At 33.4% G+C, this 19,869-nt stretch overlaps 2 protein-coding genes across 2 annotated transcripts; one reads left to right on the plus strand and one right to left on the minus strand.

The window, feature by feature from the left end:
- Window positions 1–571: 571 nt before the first annotated feature.
- Window positions 572–3,309, minus strand: LOC126828340 (U6 snRNA-associated Sm-like protein LSm3). The gene is made up of 4 exons (XM_050558043.2): window positions 3,241–3,309; window positions 2,570–2,680; window positions 1,845–1,940; window positions 572–909 (listed from the first exon to the last, which is right to left on the minus strand). The coding sequence occupies exons 1-4, from the start codon at window positions 3,259–3,261 to the stop codon at window positions 826–828; spliced, it is 312 nt and encodes a 103-aa protein (XP_050414000.1). The 5' UTR covers window positions 3,262–3,309; the 3' UTR covers window positions 572–825.
- Window positions 3,310–3,341: 32 nt separating this feature from the next.
- LOC126828334 (transmembrane protein 209) lies at window positions 3,342–18,485 on the plus strand. Its single transcript, XM_050558027.2, has 16 exons — window positions 3,342–3,535; window positions 5,616–5,780; window positions 6,162–6,217; window positions 6,644–6,784; window positions 7,292–7,539; window positions 8,014–8,116; window positions 9,686–9,772; window positions 10,513–10,688; window positions 11,103–11,165; window positions 11,879–11,975; window positions 12,152–12,277; window positions 12,908–13,002; window positions 13,208–13,322; window positions 14,036–14,133; window positions 14,722–14,795; window positions 16,331–18,485. The coding sequence occupies exons 2-16, from the start codon at window positions 5,644–5,646 to the stop codon at window positions 16,383–16,385; spliced, it is 1,671 nt and encodes a 556-aa protein (XP_050413984.1). The 5' UTR covers window positions 3,342–3,535; window positions 5,616–5,643; the 3' UTR covers window positions 16,386–18,485.
- Window positions 18,486–19,869: the final 1,384 nt, after the last annotated feature.

Genomic DNA, 19,869 nt, shown 5'->3' on the forward strand with positions numbered 1-19,869 from the left:
TGTAAATAAGCAAACAGCTGATGCCCCCCCCCCCCACACCATCCCAATTAAAATTAATTACAGTTACCCTTTTGTAAAGCAATGAGTTATCAAACGACTTATCTATATTTTATAAAGTTTTAATGTAGTGAAACTTTACACCAAGTTTCACCATTCTCCCTCAATTGGAATCGAAGTTATTGTATCCCAAAGCATCAACCAATCAAATTGCTTATATAAACTTTCTGTGAACAGATATATTTAAGAATCATAGCATGAATTATCATGTCTGTATTGTTTAATGGTCGAGAGCGAGACATTAAGTAATATATTGTAACAACAAGAGGACCGTCAGGTCCGAGTGTTTTTACAATATATTACGCAATGTCTCAGCTCGAGACCATTAAACATCTTAAAATACAGACACTCCGCACGTGCGTTTACAGTGAAATACGTCACTCGAGTCTAATATTTGACAAGGTACGATTGGCAAGTGCCCGTACGATTATTTGAAATAATGGTACGCCAACATCAAAGGGTGACGTCACATCTGTATTTTAAATCATATTAAAAGAATATAACTTACACAAGAAAATGTTTACATTTTTAATTACAACATGATTTTTTTCACATCAATAATAACACCATGTTCAGAAAATTTATGATGACTGTAAAAACCTGTTTTACAAAAATCTCCACATGAATAATTTTAACAAATGAAATGATTTTCTTGAAATGTCCTACAAAAACAGAATTATCTTCACTAGTTTGAGTTCAGTTTTACATTGTATGTGAATGCAAGTTCTAAATGGACAATGATATTCATAGCCAAGAATCTGGATCATCTTATGTACCAGTTCTCATTGGTGGTGAAACTAAAATTACTCCATCCCCTCTAACAAATAACATGGGAATATTTCTCTTGGTTGACTGAAAAAAAAAGGAGAAAAACTAAAGAATAAGTTATATTTCTGGTGAATAAACCAGAACGTAAATAGACTATGTCATTTCGGGGCAAACACAGTAAATTTTATTCTAAGATTGGGCATGCAAAAATGAAATGGGGTTTAATGTCCTACTGCTCTGCTCCGACTGGGCTAATGAAGGCGGGTATATGCCATACAGTGTTCTATGAGGGCCATCTTGTCTGGACAGCAGCGCTATGGCCTGCTCTTATATCGAATTCCAAATGCCATGGGATCTTTTATGTGCATGCCAATGTGTACATGGGACCTTGGTATTTTGCCCCATCCAAACGACTAGACAGCTGTCCTTGACAGGCCCTCCATCCTGCACCCCTGACAAGGTGAAACCACCCTGGAAAATCCTGATAAAGCTTCTTGGCCCAAAACCGGGAGCGAACCCACAAGCTAACTTTTTACTCACTTAGCCACTGTGGCTCCCGGTTGGACATGCAATTCTATTCCTTGTCACATAAAAGTCTGGAATAAACCTTATGTTCTAAGGCACATGCCTTACACCACTCAACCACCCTATCACAATTGAATCAAATGATCAAAATTCTTTATCTGAGTTACATAATCCTGTTAAGAAAATGTCGATAATTTCTGAATTGCTGAACAAAACACATATAGTCTATTTCTTTACATTTTAATTTGCATACCTAAACTGATATGTTGTATCATTATCAAAGAAACATACCCTGGTAAATTATTAGTATTTCTATCCAGTCAAATACTTTTTATATGACTGCATGTGCTCTCTTAATTACATGTACACAAAAAGAGGTAATATTAACACAACAGTGTCAGTGTAAACTTTCAATATAACTATTCATGACAGATGATAAAAGTTCAATGGTACATGATGTTTTTAATAGATAATAAGTTATAACTATTCTCAACCTTGTATATTTCTTCATAGGTTTCTTCATCTATCTCAACTGTAGTTACAGTTTCTTCTACATCACCAATTACAATGTTTAAATGTTGATCAAATGCCTAAAAATAACAGAAACATCCATTATATTAAAAATAAACATATCAATAACAGAAACAGCCATTATATTAAAAATAATCATATCAAATCTTTAAATATCACTATATTAGAAATCAGTCCATTATAGTCTTAACAATTTAGTCTGTCCTGTTCTAATAGACACATAACATCAAATCACAAGCCTCAGTGGACAAAGAGCCACATTGCAAACAAGAGTGAATAAGTTTGCACAGCAATACGATATGAAAAGGACCATATTTGATTTTTAAGAATCTTCATCTTTAAACACACAAACATGGATTCTATATATTCTTCAAGCAATGGTTATGAGACAAGCATTATCAGCTCCTTAACCAATAATCATTGCTTTGGAATGGGATTCCTGTAGAGTTAATATTTCTAAACAACTGTGTCAAATTTTACACTCAGATGCTGTAAGGCATATAAATATATCTTCTACATTGTCGCGGACCAAGATTAATCAATTTAAATTTGGTTTTAAAAGCACCACAGGTAAAATTTATGACCAAAAATATAACTATATAAAACAAAGTAAAAAAAAAAAAAAAATCAAATAGGAATGGTAAGAGCGCTCTCAATATTTATGTAAAAAAAGGTGTCTTTAGCTTACATGAAGTCTTCCCCTGAGTTCCCTGTCATTTTTCATTTTAACATAAATTCGTTCATCCAAACTAAGTAGAATTAAATCCAAAGGTTCTTCAACTGTCTGAGCTGGAACTTGCTGAAATACAGTGTTAGAGAAAACATATCTTTATAAAGAAAGAGACAGAGATGGGGCTTAACATCCACTTAATAAATCTATCAGCATAACATCAATACTGATTGATATGGACTAGGCCTAATATTGAATTCTAATTCGTGTTTTTCATATAGCCCTAGATCAATGAATGGATAATTATGCCACTTTGGTCATTCCATTTAAGATTCAATTTTCACAACATTGTAGCTTGCAAGGGATTAACAAGCCCTTAAAGAATGTAATGAGATTTTAAATAAATGAAACTATATTCAACAAGATGACATTTCTTATTTCGTTACGTACGCTTACTGTACGTTGGGGTAGCGTTTGTTTAGATTTTTACTGTGTAGGAAAACGGGTTTTGGAAGTTGACAAATAAACACAAATGTTAAAATAATAACTGGTTATTATATCGACAATTATTACACATTTTCATTTTATTAGAATAACTGAACACTGGCCACAATGCTAGATTACAGTTTTTCAATAAACATCCTGAATGTAACTGTAACAAGCGTGTTTATAAATTTTAAATCTCGCACCTGCTCTTGGTCGTCAGCCATTTTGAAAAGCTCAATATTAGAGTTATTTCCCCTTACAACCACTTCCGGTTTATGTTTTTCTCGATTACCCAACATAATATTTGTTAGAAAGAAAAAACGACTAGCTAATCAAGTGTACTGAATTTAGATGGAAAGACGAACGGCGGGAGACAGTCGACAGATTACCTGTTTTGTAAATTTTATTACTATTCTTAATAGTAGTAATAGCGATATTTTGATAATAAAATCTGAGATTTAAATCGGGATCAACGACGTCTAATGTACATATAAAAAGGTATAACACCAATAATAATGGCTTCAGTCACTCATTAGCCCTTTCCAAAAGTAAGCCTTGTACTAGTTTGTAAATAATGTAAAACGGTGGCGTAACAAAGTTGCATACCCGCTCTACCAGCAGCCTGAGTTAGTACCAGAGTAGATAACAAACCTTAATCTCTCAACCCTCCGTGTTTCGAGATAAGACATGAGGCCATTACCTTCAACGTAGCACATGCGGGAGCGATTCGCACCCGGCATTTGTAAACAAAATTGTCAATATTTTTAATAAAAACAACGATTGATTATTGTTATTTATAATATTTCTGCCAGACCCAACTACAATTAAGCATATAATCCTACCTGAAACGGGTACAAATTGTCGTTTTTAAAATCAAGGTGTTAAGCCGTTACTAAGAAGACCGCCATCTTTTAAACGATACGCTGTCATCATGAAGGCGGGGCTAAATATAAGGCTTTTATAACAGCCAATCAATAGGGCAATCTAAAGCTCTGTAACTAAGAATGGATTTCGATGGCGGTTAAGGTCAGACAAAAACAACGCTTCATTAATTTAAATGCGAATATTTGGAGTTAGGCGACAGTTGTGCCACTACATTGGCCTCTGTAAGTTTAATTAATCATAATAGCATAAACTTATCTTATTTTAAAGATGTTACATGCATTAATAAAGAAATTGAGTTTGCCACTTGGAACTAAAGGCCTCCAATCGTAGCTAAAAAACAAACACATCAGTATATCTCAACGTTTTTAGCTACGTTCTCGTAGCTAGTGCCAGAGTAGCACAATGAGTAAGGCGCTGGCTCACAAAACCCAGAGGTCCAGTCCATGGTTAGTTGATTCTGGTTCTGTTTTGTCCAATAAAGGTCCTCAAGATTTTCAAGTGGTGTTCCCCATTGACAATGAATGAACACAATTAGTCGATTGGATGGGACAGAAAATAGCGATCCTGCAATATTGTAAACGTTGCTGTGCACGTAAAAATCTTTGACACTGTAATTGGACAAAGAGTAGGTGGAAATGCCACTGTTTGGGCAAAATTCCCCTCACATAGCACACTTCATGGCATATTAATCCCATTTATTCTTTGGAATTTAGTTCTGGAGGAATCTATTTGTTGTGTGCTCACTAAATCCAAATTGCAACCAACCGTGTATAAAAGTAATGATGAACTAAGATAAATGCAGTTTATTAATCTGTGGAAGATTAGCTACAAGAACCATAGCTAAAAATGTTGAGATATAGACTACTGATGTGTTTGTTTTAAGTTATGATTGGATGCCTTTAGTTTCCCCTGGCAAATTTAATTTCTTTATCAATGCATGTAACATTCCCCCCCCCCCCCCAAAAAAAATTGATTTTATACTATTAGGACTAATTAAACATACTTCAGCTCACTGTAGTGAAACAACTTTCGTTTATCTGCAAATATTGTCAGTAAAGTTAATCAAGCGATGTTTTCAACAAAATTGATATGGCTATTCATAATTACTGTGCATTAGTCATGCGTGACTCATAAAGGTTCTCTACTATGTTGCATATTTAGATTGACTGTTGTACACAGCATATATTTATCCCCGCTTTCATGACATTAACATGTCAAACCTATCCCATAGCCAGCTTTCAATTCAATGCTTAGATTTAAAAGAGATGATTTATACCTTGGTCAGGCAGGATTATATGCTTAATTGTCACAAATAACAATAATCAATTGTAGTTTTGAAGAAAAGATTTATAGTTTTGCTTACTAAAGTACTATTTGATCCATATCGGCGTTCTTCCAGAAGGAACTATATAGCAGCATCTCCTATCTCAAGACGCAGGGTCGAGGGATGAGGTTTCTGATCTAGTGAAAGACCTGCACGAGAAGGGTCTTAAACTAACTCTTACCCAATACATATTAGATTTACAAGATGTACCGTATTATTTATTAAATAAATATCTGTACATTCTTTATGGAAATCAATCATGAAAGTACTTCTGTTTTATCAACTAAACAATAAGAATATCTTCCTGTTTCTCTAAACTTAATGAAATATGTTATTTAAACATTATAAAATATGTTATTTCTTTTACAGATCAGAGATCAAACACAACTTGTTCACGATGACTACTATAAGTCCAAGGAAAAGTCCCGTTATTGAATCAACATGGCAAATACGATATTCAACAAAAACTGCCAGAAGGGCTGTAACATCAACGTGTTTGAGTCTGCTTGTTATTTTTATTGTTTATCTAGATATGTAAGTGTTATTCTCACTTCTCAGTGGAATTTTATATCCCAAATAATTATTTCTAGAAATAAACTGTACATTATACTACATGGAGTACCTGCTATGGCAATAATATTTCTCATATCTTCTCAAATTTCAGATGAAAAATATTTTATGTCGGTCAGCAAAATGTACTCAAAATATTACCTAAATGAAGGATAACTCAATTACACATTTTACTATCTAATTTTGTCTAATAGTTTTAATTGTCTGAATTATTGAACACTTTTCAACCCATATTAGTTTTAAATGGAAATAATGAAAATGTTATTAGTATTCTGCTGGGTCACAACTTTAAAAATCTGGTATGCAAAAGTTCAATAATTATTATTTTTTTTTATCAAATTACAGATGCAATTCTTCATTTTTTCTGATATTTGACTCTCATCCTATTTTATGGTACTTAGGTGAGTAATCAAGTTTTCAAGAATTAAAGATTTTTTTAATAGTTTTACTTAGTTGGGTTATCAACCGAGTTGTCATATGCTTGCGCTGGAAATCGTAAAGTCTTGTTATCTATCCTGGGTTTGTATATTTAAAGTAGGGCCAATTGCCTAACCTCATGTGTATTTTGTAGGTCTTCTGGTTTCTTCCCACTTCTAAAGTGAATTATTTAGATACAAATATAATATTATAGCATATGTTTGACCTAAAATACATAGGTTCATGTTGAATTGACATTAATTCACATCTCTCTCTTACCATGACAGATTACCCTTGTCTTTGTTCATCTAGAAAATATTTATCATAATGTATTTTGTATAGTAGTCCCTTTAGAGTATGTAATGCTGACCTAGGCTGTTGAACCATGATATGCCATTTTGTATTTTCAGAAGCTGGTATTGTAATTGTAATATTGATTAGAATTCTTCAGAATATACTAGAACTCTTAAACTATCTGCATATTACACTGTTTGGGAAATATGTGGAGATTTCAAATGCTCAAAGAAAGTTGTTGGGTGTGAAAGAAAATGGTAAGACTTTGTTTTAATTTGCAGAAATTCTTAAGAATGCTCCCAAATTTGAACATAATATGTATTGGTATGTGTCTTAGAAAATGATAAGCATCTTTCTCTTGAAGTTTCACACAATTCTATAATTGTATAAATAATATTTAATCAAATCATTTTTGTACGCCCACATTGAAATAGGGTTGTATATTGCCATTGCACCCATAGCCGTCTGTTGGCCACAATTTTTTGTTAACACTGTACAGATTACATTTATCATCCTATTTTTTTAATATTTATATATCTTTGTTGACATTACTGTAACAAAGATGTTTATATCTGTTAATTACTTTTAGAGTGATCTTTTTATGTACATGAAGATACACAATGTGACAACCTTTATGGACTGCTCAGACAGCTTAACTGCTGTGGGTATATGTTTGGATGCATGGCAACTTATCTTTTTAAAAGGTGAAAATGCCTCCTTGTACACATTGAAAAATATAAATGTTTTTGTTGGTTGTTTTTCAGAGAAAGGATTTTATACGACACCTATTAAACCAAGAACTGACACAAAACAAAGAAATTTAATCTTTTCATCAGGCTCTCCAAGCAAACATACAAGCAGCTTTACTAATGATAGTGCACCTTATAGTCCAACATATTTTGCAGCTGTGACTCCAGGATCTTACATCAATAGTTTTAATAGTTCAATGTCAGCCCATTCTCCATATTCAAGTTACTCTAGTTCTACATCACCTAATACATCATACGACAGGGTAAGATTTTAAAAATCATATAGTTTTGTTTTTCATGGCTCCTGAGAGTAGCATTATGACTTAAAACAATTCCTTACCCTGGTCTTGGGACACAGAACATAATTTTGCTAATGCATTTATGTGCTGCATTAAAGATTATTTACATGTACAGCAGTACTAAATAGCTGCTAAATAGACTGGAATACATAGATAAAGTGGTTTAACAAGACAGAAAGAGATTTAGTTTGCTAACTGCTGTATTGTTTCTCTTCAGGTTGTACAAGTATTGAATAACTGTTATTTAGATATTGTCTTTTACAAATGTGCAGCCTAAGGAAAAATTAGATTTATTGGATAATACATGTACCCAATGTACATGATTTCCTTTGGCTTAATTCTTAAAACTGATTTAAAGTTACAGTTATAATTATAGAATTTAGTTAAGAAATTAACTATTTATTAATTATTTCATTGATGATCCTTGTTTTCATCTAGATGAATTCTCTGAACCTGTCTTATACTGCATCTCCATATGAAACAACAGAACCTAGTTCTTTAAGATCTAGACATTCTTATCCTTCATCGAGAAATTCACCAGGTAACCACTTACTATCTATTGAAAGCAGTTGCTTAAAGCAAGGCCTTTACCTCTGTTCAAGAAATATTCTTTGATCAAAACTTGAATATTAGGATGAAAACCAGATTTAGGCAAATTCGTCTATATTATATAATGTCAGGGATGTACATTTTTCTAAAAATGTAGCTTATTTTCATGTACTTTGTTTAGGTGTACTTTTTCAGGGCTAGAAATTCATAATTTTTCGCAAGAATCTAAGAGGATTCTCATATATGCAATCTGCACGAATCCTCCGAATAAGATACTGTCTAAAAAACAAAATAGTGTTTACCAATGTCCGAAAAATTCAATTGATAACTGCACAAAGTATTATAATAAAGGAATATAGTTTATGTCCGCATAAACAAAAGTGAAAAAAAAAAACAAGTGGCTGAACTTGACACTGACAGAATAGAATTGGAATGACCCAATTTAACCCCATTATATTGACGTGGAACTAGTGGAATCAAATCGCTCAAAAGGATAAAATGGAACCCAAAATTATTTTGTTTCAAGTTTGGCCCGCTAAAGCAGCTTCTTTTAAATATTTTTAAGAGGGATTAAAATAAATGCTCTAGTTCTACAAGATGCCATGTCGTGATCAGGGAATTTTCCACACAATTCATTACATAACATAAACACAAAAGACAATGGCCAGCCAGAAACTCGTCAAAATTATAAGTAAACAGTTAAACAAAATAAAACAACAAATATTTTATTTTATTATACATGTAGTATTCTATAAAGTACCGTAAGGCTTACAAATTTGATTCATAACAGCCTGACTGACATTCAATAGTCGGACTCGACAATTCTCTGATTTTTTTTAGTTTTTTATAAAATTTTTACGCAGATCCTTGTAGATTCACAGTGTAAGCTCTTGCGCGAATTAGCTTTGGAGATCCGTGTAAATTTCTAGCCCTGTTTTTGTTCCTAAGCTCACTTTTAAGTTCAGGACGGAAATGCATAAAATAGGTAGAATAAATGAGTGTAGATAGAAACAAAATAAAGACCATTGATCTAATAGATCAACTGTACAGTCATGTACGTTTTCTTCTGAACTAGTTTCAGAATTTAGTCATCATGTACCTTTTTTACCTGGATCCATTCCAAAGAAAGAATATATACCCCTAACCAATATATTGATTTACAGATGGGAAAGATTATGGAGGCTAACTACAAATTTAGGCATCCTTAGATCCTAATACAGGGTGTGGGGGGTGGATGGCCGAAGGCGCTGTATCACGAGGTCTGTCATTGAGCTAACTGGCGTGGTTTCGATTCCTCGGTTGTACGTGACAAGGAGTAGGGTCACCTGTTCAACCTAGTGGGTTTTTTCTGGGTCCTCCGGTTTCCTCGCACTGCTAAAGACCTCTATGCGCAAGCAAATTACTGAAATAGGGTTGAACCATATGTTAGTCCTGAAATGACCTAGTTTGTGTCGAGTGGACGTTAAACCCCATTTCTCTATCTCTCTCTAATACAAAAATTTTAGTCTGAATTTAACCGATAAATTTTGTATAAGTATAGTAAGTTTTATTTATCTTTTAGTTTCACCATATGAGAGAATAACAAGTATTCATGGTTTAAGTCAGTTTTTAAAAGAACAAGATGAAGAAGAGTATAGAAATTTACAAGGTTTGTAGAACAATTTTTGAAGATATTTAAGGAGACATATCAAGGAGATTAACTTAAACTTCTGCTTAGGTCATTTAAAATATTATTGAGGTTTTTCCCCTTTTGCATGATGGTTTTTGTTGACTATTTGGTCTAGCATATTAGAATCATGCTTGAATGGAATTTCTGTAAACAGTACAAATAAACAGATGAGAAAATGCTAGAACCTGGTAATGTGATGTTTGTGATAAAGTTATTTAGCCACATGATCCTTTGACATAATAAAAAAAAAAATCAAAGAACTAGAATATGAATTACTCCGCGAAAAAGCACTCAGTTTTCACTATTTTTTTGTTGGTTTCTGTTTCTTTTTGTCCGGGTGGCTCAGTGAGTAAGATGTTGGCTCGCTAACCAGGAGATCCTGTGTTCGATCCCTGTGTTAACCAAGAAAGTTCATCAGGGTTTTCCGGCATGTTTCCCCTTTTCAGTGGTGCAGGATGGTGGGCCTGGCAATAGACTTTGTATAGACATTCGGACGGAACAAAAACTGAGGTCCTTTGTACACATTGGTGTGCATGTAAAAGAACCCTTGACAGTTGGAATTCAAAATAGGAGTAGGCTGTAGTGCATCTGTCTGCAGGAAATTTTCCTCATAGCACACAGTATGCTGTATGCCCATCTTCATTGACCCAGTCAGTGCGGATCATTTCAATTCATTTGTTTTTATCCTAATTTAATCTTTCGGTCATTGCTTATCATAGTATCATCAGAAAATCTGGGTAACAGTGGATCATCATTTTGGAGTTATGGCAGCAGCGTGATGGATCAGTCTCATTTATTAAGTAAATATCAGTATCAAGTATCAACACGATCACCCCAGTCAGCTACAACTAAACATAGTCTAACAGATTTAACACATAGATCAGGTTATGAAGAGGTAAATATATCAAATTAATTATGAATTTCAACATTCACGAAGTCAAATAACATAGTTCCTGTTTTCATATTGTCCAGTTAGCCTTAATTTAAAATCCTAAATGTGTAAAAATAATTTAAAGCCTGGTTCCTCTTGCCAGTGGTGCAGTTTGGAGTGCCTGGCAAGACCAAAGCCATTTAATCGTTGGGATGGTATGGAAAATCGAGTTTTATTTAGGTATATGTTAGTGTGCAAATAAAAAGAGCCTTGACCGCAGGAATTAAAAAAAAGAGTAGGCGGAAGCATGGCTGTTAAAGCAAAACTTCATTCAGAGCTTTCTGTATGGCGTATGTTCGTCTTCATTGAAAGTATCTTTTAGTTTCTATGCTCTATAAACTTGATACTAGTTTAATAAAATGATTTTATACTCAACAGGTTTGGAGTCAGTTTGGTGTTACAGAAGATGAATTATATATATGGACAGAAAAACTCAGAAAGGTAATAGAATAGGATATATCCAAAGGAATTAATTAACATTACCGGAGAGAGAGAGAGAAATGGGGTTTAACGTCCACTTGACACAAACTAGGTCATTTCGGGACTAACATATGGTTTAATTTTATTTACATAATTTGCTTGCGCGTAGGGGTCTTTAGCAGTGGGAGGAAACCGGAGGCCCCAGAGAAAACCCACGAGGTTGGACAGGCGACCCTACTCCTTGCCACGTACAACCGGGGATTCGAAACCACACCAGTCGACTCAATGACAGACTTTATGATACAGCGTGCGCACGCTAACCATTCAGCCATCCAACCCCCCAATTAGCATTACCATCAAATATTTAAAAACACTGATTTAGATGGTTTCATACCATGTCCTTGCTTCTGTGTTATGAGGTTATGAAAGATATAATCGTAAAACATAGTAACTTCAATTACCTGTTCCATTTAGATATCTACTGTTAGATAATTCAGATTCCTGCTAAACAGATTAAGTAAAATAGGGTGGTAGTTTAATCATAATGTTCTGGGTCATAATATGATCATAATGTTCTGGGTAATAATATGACCCTTAAAATCTGTGTGTGTTTAATTATTCATTCTTGTCTACACTCTACGTCTGCATCAAACAGCTTTACAGATCTACCCATCTGTCCAGCCTCTTCTCATATATATATGTCTCTTATATAGAACACATTATTATATTTTTAGTGGATAAGTTTAACAGTAATGACTAGATTATCGGATGAAATAAAGGAAATTAACAATGCTTTACGAAGAATAGGATGTGAAGATACACAGATAGGAGGTACACTTGAATTCTTGTTAGAATACTAATTTAGGATGCATAACTGGAAGAAATTTAGTCCATTTCTGTAAGCATATCGATGTGTTCATAAGAATCAATTTTTCATTTATTATATATATATATTGTTTAAAATATATTATTCATGTGTAAATATGTTATTATTAACCTTATTTCAGAAGTTGGGGTTTCAACGTTAAAACAATTGGCACTAACTAAAAGTAATTTTATTCCCGGTTTTAATTCTGTTGTACCATATCTAGATTTTTCTTCTAATCAGGAATATCTAACCAAGCGCATATTGGGTAAGTTCATAAAAGATTCCAAATTATTTATGAAATGGCTTATTTTACATCTCTTATCAACTTTATAGAATGAGAGAGAAATGGGTATAACGTCCAAGAACTAGGTCATTTTGGAACTAACATGGTTCAATTTTTTTTCAATAATGCGCTAGTGCATAGGTTTTTTTTTAGCATTGTCGGGAAACCCGGAGACCCGGAGAAAACCCATGACGTTGGATAGACGACCCTACTCCTCGTCATGTTCAAGCAAGAAATCGAAAACACACCACTTGCCTTAATGACAAATCTTGTGATTTCATGCGCACTATTAAAAGCACTAGCTTTATATAATAAGGTAAATGATACGATACCATTCAATTTATCCATATATTGTGAAGCAATCTCCCACTGGTCTTTTTTGTCCTCTCTGTAAAAATTTTCCCACCATCTTTTCTGTGCTTTACATTAAACAGTAGAAATTACCCAATTGAATTACATCTATTTGTTGTACTTTTGTATTATGATGATAATGTGATGGTAGTCCTTAAAACATTAGAGTATAATTGTCATTATGATCTAAGTGGTGTATTTATAGAATACAGGTGTCAGTTAATGTATGTATAATGTGTGTTACTATGATGTATATTTTAGAATTAGGTAAAGATGGTTGTATGAGTGAGTTCTGTTGGAATGGTGGAGGACATTATGGTAAAGTTTGGGGTGAACATCTACCAACTGATTCAGCGGTAAGCTATTAATAGATTGATCTTGTTTTATATCCTTCATCGCTCTGTATTTGGTCCTCATATGCTACTCATCTGGTTGGTCTTTTTGAGGCAGCCATCCTAAAAAATCTAAGGCTCAGCCAAACTTGGCATGCTTGTTCCGTTAGATTGGCATAACATACATTGTGTTTGATCACAGTATAAGTTATTATTTATCTAATTCCAGATTGTTATGCATGCATTATGTACCTATATGGATTCCAGACTTCCAGCTCAACCCAGATTTCCAGATGGAAAAACATTTACTAGTCAATATTTTATGAAAACACCAGATAAGCCAAGTATGTTTTGAATGTTATTACAACTTTATTGCAGATTTAATATGATTTATGAATATAAGGGGGTTGGATGGCCAAATGGTTAGCGTGCGCGCGCTGTCATTTAGTCGACTGGTCTTGTTTAGATTCCCCGATTGTACATGACAAGGAGTAGGATGATCTGTCCAATCTTGTGGGTTTTCCTCCCACTGCTAAAGACCCCTACGTGCAAGCAAATTATTGAAATAAAACTGAACCATGTGTTAGTCCCAAAATGACCTAGTTTGGGTCAAGTGGTTCAACCCAATCTCTCTCTCTCTCTCTCTCTCTCTCTCTCTCTCTCTCTCTCTCTTTTTTATGATTATAATATTGAAAAGAAATATATTTGGTATTTAAGTTGAACTATCCTCCTTAATTACCTTATTTTTGCTTCCTTGAACTTTATCTTATTGTTATCTTTCAGTGGCTTTATTCATGATAACTTAAACTACAATATTTTAAGGATGTGTTGAATGTTAAAATCCTTGTACAAATGTTGGCTCTCAACCAATGAAAAGGCAGAATTCTCCAAATATTTTAGTTAAAGGTTTTCGTGAATAAGGGCCCAGGTACCAAATTAAAGGTTTACGGGTCTAAGGGGATAACTGTGTTTGCAAGGATTGAATAAAAACCATTTGTTATTCATTTTAACCTGTGCAACATTTCCTGTATATTTATTTTAGTATTTTTATTTTCAGATTTACAGAAGAAGGATAATTTATTATTGTATCAGTCTAGTATAAATCCTCCTTTGTATCAAGTTATATTTGGTGGTAATACATATAATTTACCTAAGGTAGGTCATGACCACAAGCTGTTATGTAGACATTGAAGGGGCATTATGTAAGATTTAGATAAAGAGCTGGCCATTCTTGCTAGGCTAGTTCCAAAAAATAAAAAAAAAACTTATTGCAAATTTTCCTCAAATTATTTTATTCTTGGGGAAGTTATGAATGTTTGTCAAATTGACAGTTCACATTTTAGAATGTCAAGTACCATTGCTACTGTAATCAGACCCTCTATCGGCAATCTCCATGATTGGTAGCCATATTATTGTTTAACGCAGGTATGGCGGCCATTGACTAATCCCCTTAATACCTAAGTCATCTGATGATCTAGAGAGTTGAATATGGGCTTGTCATATGAATAAATGTCTAAATAATAATTCATATAATAATAAGCCAGAAAAAAGACCTGCACTAGTCAGCTTATCCCTTGCATAATGCCTCCTTAAGTATATTTTAATTGCTCACAGTAATCTTACGAAGAATTGCCAGTGCATGCCTTAATTAAATTTGGTTTATAATGACTACTGGCATAAAAATAGACATCAAAACTACTAATAACAAGTCAGGAAATAAAATCAGTTCTTTTTTAATTTCAGGGTAGGAACAATATGTTTCAGGCATTGTTATTATTTTTATATCATGTTAAAACACATCAAGAGGGCATGTTAGGGTAAGTAGATGATTTCCACACTTTGTTATTTATGTAGTCAGAACTAATGAATTTGTTACTATTTAATATTAGGCAACACAAATAAAATAACTTGTTTCTCGGGCACCGCCCGCACGCAAAATTGGTTGCGCGTGCAGTCTATTTATTAGTCTTGATGAAAAAAAATAAATATGTAACGCCCGCCCGCACATCGACAAGCAAGTCGTAAAAAAAATATCCCGCATGTACCTACATCCGCCATACATGTATATCTATTCAAATGTATTAAAACTGATTCAGATGAACATGCTGTCTTTTTTATCCGAACAATGGCGAAGTTTGGCAGATTTGCCTTTTTTATTGATATCGAAAGAACCTCCATTTTGTATCACGTGATATTAATTACCTCCCTTGATAAACTAGAATTTGATTCGTGTTAAAAGTCATTGGCGACAATATTTCAATCATTCGATCGTAATCGGCTCATTATTGCCGGCTTCAGTCGGTCCTTGTTTGGAAAATCCTATTGATAAAATAATGAACCGTAGAACAGGTTAATTAATTATAGCTAAGAATACGATACGATGACGATAGTCGTCATAATGCATACCTTAGAATCTGGGTCATTATTAGCACATTTACGGTAGTTTCGATAATCCGGAAAATAATAATTGGATTACCGATTTGATGGTTTTACTGACCAGTTGTTAGTTAGATTTAAATAGTCATTCAATATAAACACCGGATAGAACACCGAATATCCTGAGAAACACACCAAATATCCCAAGAAACAGTATTTCCGGCAATCTCCAATACCGATGACACGGTGTGACATGCATTGGTTGGAATTCGGTAAATAATTATAAATAAACCGGCGATACTAGATTTAGTTTTAAATACTGTTTACCATGATTATTATTTTTGATACACCTGGTGAAAGAGGCTAAGTTTTTAAAAATATTGTTGTCTTTATGGAGGGCTATTACATAGTCGTATGGAATTTTATTTTAAACCAATTTCAATTATGTGAATTAAATATGGAAAATTATTTTCCTTTCAGTCAGTGTTCAGTCTCAGTGTTTTAGTAGACTTGATTTTGGGTTTATGTTTTAAGTATGTAAAATAAAGTTGAATATAACGGAAAGCAAAAACGTAAACAAGTAATGACTTTCTCATTTAAAAAAAAAAAAAAAGAAAGACCGCCCTCCCGCCCCAACAATTATCAGCAATAGCCAAATTTTATTTTGCACCATCAATGAGTAAAAAAAAAAAAAGAAACCGCCCTCCCTCCCTACAGTTTCAGCTGTCAGTTGCCCGAGAAACAAGACATTTATTTTGTGTGGCCTTATATGAACAATGGATATACTGGTATTTTATTATGTAGTCCAAACTAATGAGTTTGTTACTATTTAACATAATATGAACAATGGTTTTGTTCAATTAACATAAAGATTGTTATATAATATATTTGTATTTCTCTTTAAGATTTATGTATACTATATATTGTATTTCTCATTAAAAACCATTTAAAGTTTTGATTATGTTTTATTTTTCAGACGTGTAAACTTGGGATTATCTGGAATAAATATTCTGTGGATATTTGAGAACTAGGATATAACAACAGTGATAAATATATGTACAATATTTTGTTTAATATTACAAACACAAAATATCAAAAGGTGTCATTTATTTTTTGTTTTTTATTGACTGTGCCTACAACGTATAATGAAAGACTGAAAATATGTTTTTAGAAAGAGATAGTACCACTTTAATATGGAGTTAACGAATTGACAAATATGATATCACTGTTTATATTGTATAAAATAACATTAAGGCTACACAAAATAAATGTCTTGTTTCTCGGGCAACTGACAGCTGAAACTGTAGGGGGGGAGGGCGGTTTATTTTTTTTTTTATCTCATTTCTGGCTAGAGGATGGTGCAAAATAAAATTTGCCTATTGTTGAAAATTGTTGGGGCGGGAGGGCGGCCTTGTATTTTTTTTTTTTTTTAATGAGAAAGTCATTACTTGTCTACGGTTTTGCTTTCAGTTATATATTATACATACTTAGAACATAAATCCAGAAATCAAGTCTACTCAAACACTGAACACTGACTGAAAGGAAAATAATTTTCCATATTTAATTCACGTAATGTAGCTTACTAATGGTAATGGTGACAACCATAATTGAAATTGGTTTAAAATAAAATTCCGTACGACTATTAATAGCCGTCCATAATAACGACAATATTTTAAAGAGTAAGCCTCTGTCAGCATGTGTATCAAAAATAATCATCACGGTAAACGACACTTCGATCTAAATCTAGTATCGCTGGTTTATAATGATTGACCTAATTCCAACCAATGCATGTCAGGTGTCATCGGGATTCGTGAAATGACTGTTTCTCAGGATATTTGGTGTGTTTCTCAGCATATTCGGTGTTCTATCTGGGGCTTATATCGAATGACTATTTAAATTTAACTAACAACTCGTCAGTAAAACTATCAAATGTGTAATCCAATTATTATTTTCCGGATTATCAAAACTACCGTTAAACGTGCTAATGACCCAGATTCTGACTAAGGTATGGTGACTATCATCGTATCGTATTCGTAGCCACAAGTTATAATAATTAACCTGTTCTACGATTCATTGTTTTATAAGTAGGATTTTTTCAAACATGGACCGACTGAAGCCGGCAATAATGAGCCGATTAAGATCGAATGATTGAAATACATTGCATTGTTGTCAATGACTTTCGGTGTTTAACACGAATCAAATTCTAGTTCACAAGGGGAGGTAATTAAAATCACGTGATACAAAAATGGAGGTTCTTTCGATATCAATAAAAAAGACCCGTAAATGAGCGTTTACATCTGAATCAGTTTAATACATTTGAATGGATATTCACGAATGGGGCATGTAGATACATGCGGCATATTTTTTTTATGACTTGCTTATCAATGTTCGGGCGGGCGTTACATATTTTTTATTTTTCATCAAGACTAATAAATAGGCCGCACGCGCAACCAATTTTGCGTGCGGGCGGTGCCCGAGAAACAACTTATTTTATTTGTGTTGCCTAAAATACAATAAATTATTACGAGTTTTAAAGTAGAAAACAAATATATTAGTCATTCAATTAAAAATCATTATCACAGGAATTTCAAGTGTAGTATTCTGTCTATTATTAAAGTGTATATTCACTGAAATTCTCAATCTGTTTAAATTCAAATCTATATTTTGTTTCGTTTTTTTATACTTTCGATGGCCTACACTACATGAATATCTGACAAGTTATAGCAATAGGTCACGTCAGGGGTCAAAAGACCGACTTTTGACCTATGATGTCAAACATTTGATTAACCAATCAGCATTGATGTTACTAGTGGATTACCCACAGTTCCGGGCAAAAAAGGTCAAACACTCGATTTGACAGACCATTTGATTGGCTGACCCCTCATTTCAAGCAGAACACAAGTTAAATAACAAGTCTTCCAGATCCAAGTGTAGTAAAGACAAGTAAAACGAAATTTTGAACTATAAAAACAAAACGAAATAGGATCTGTGTTTTAACCAGATTGCTGAAATTCTTTGTTTGCAACAAATGACCGAAGCAGACATCCCTTTGTTTAAATGATATATTATTATTCCAGAGCTACTTTTGTCTGTTTTTCTTATTAATAAAATGAATATTATTATCACATAAATGACAATTTTTCATTTGTTTAGAATATCTAAAGTCAGATAGACAGTAATGTATTTGGTGTGGAAATATTAAAGGATATGTAGCATATATATAATAATAACAGTTACAATGCATTAATCCATGAAAGACATAAACAAAAAACGGAGAACATTATTTAGTACACATGGTAAAAGTCTGACACAAACACAGCTAGAACTGTATTCAATCAGTTGTATATTTGATTTGAAAGTTTGGTTTTGAGATACTTTTAAAACCTTTAATAGAATTTGCGCTTTTTGGTTTCATTTGATATTGAATTCCATAACTTTGGTGCACTGACTGCCAAGATCTATCACAGGATTTTATTTTCAGGTAGAATATACAAAAGTGAATAAAAGTAATCGAGTCTTGAAGTAACCATAGTGTTTACCAGCATTTTCGTCGTGTCACTATCAATGAAAGATGCAAGTTTTCCAATATTATAAATCTGAAAATTAATACTTTTACACATGGCCGAAATTTGTTTATTCATGTCCAGATTAGAGTCAAAATAAACACCCAAGATTTTTTATAGAATCTGATGGTGTAATAGAGATATTGCCAATTCGATACTTTTGTGTTTTAGATTTTAGTAGTTGCTGCCGACTTGCATTATTTCTGTTTTGTCATCATTGAGCTTAATAAATTTGAGTCCATTCATTTACAATATCTGATAAACAGGCCTCAAATTTGTATAACTCAGATGGTTCAGAGGAAGGCTCAAAAGCTATATAAATATGAGTGTCATTAAAGACAATGTTTACGAATGACATTTCCTAAAGATGCTGTGTATTTAATAAATAATAGAGGACCGAGAACGGAACCCTGTGGCACTCCATATTTTAAAACCGTTGAGTCTGATGGGATACCTTGGTGTTCATGTTGATAAACTTTATGACGAGTTAGACGTACAACACTTTCTGAGATAAAAATCACGGAAAAAGACACGGGCAGTGGATAATCTGAGAATTGAATTAGGCCTCGATATTTGTAATAAATAGTCGGCGATAAAGGCAACATCATCTTGTGTATGCAATGAATTCTCCTCCGACCTTGCACCCGTTGTGTCACGTGACACAAACATGACCTCTTTTGATCGATTTTTTATAGTCGGCTATTCCCTGACAATTGCAATGTTTTTAGAAAGATTTGAAGCAAAATTATGATACATTAATTAGTTTGAATATGTTTTTAGTCCAAATATATCATCAAATCACCCAGTTTGTACAAGGGAATATATCTTTAATATACCTGGTTGGTTTCGCTGTTTTGTTGGTGTTGGTGGCGCTGATGGTCTTCCTTCGGTGTCGCTTGTGGTATTCTGGTATTTTTGGATTCCGAAGAAAAAAGAATAAATTTGAGGCGCT

This window comes from Patella vulgata, chromosome 7, assembly GCF_932274485.2.
Source record: "Patella vulgata chromosome 7, xgPatVulg1.2, whole genome shotgun sequence".
In the NCBI taxonomy this organism is placed as follows: domain Eukaryota; kingdom Metazoa; phylum Mollusca; class Gastropoda; family Patellidae; genus Patella; species Patella vulgata.

Bases quoted from the DNA above. Each gene is read 5' to 3' on its own strand.
- LOC126828340 (XM_050558043.2), bottom strand. From the start codon at position 3,261: ATGGCTGACGACCAAGAGCAG. The intron at 2,681-3,240 runs GTGCGAGATTTA...ACTGTATTTCAG, and splicing joins TGGCTGACGACCAAGAGCAG to CAAGTTCCAGCTCAGACAGT. The intron at 1,941-2,569 runs GTAAGCTAAAGA...TGTTATTTTTAG, and splicing joins AACTCAGGGGAAGACTTCAT to GCATTTGATCAACATTTAAA.
- LOC126828334 (XM_050558027.2), top strand. From the start codon at position 5,644: ATGACTACTATAAGTCCAAGGAAAAGTCCCGTTATTGAATCAACATGG. The intron at 7,540-8,013 runs GTAAGATTTTAA...GTTTTCATCTAG, and splicing joins CTAATACATCATACGACAGG to ATGAATTCTCTGAACCTGTC. The intron at 13,003-13,207 runs GTAAGCTATTAA...ATCTAATTCCAG, and splicing joins ATCTACCAACTGATTCAGCG to ATTGTTATGCATGCATTATG.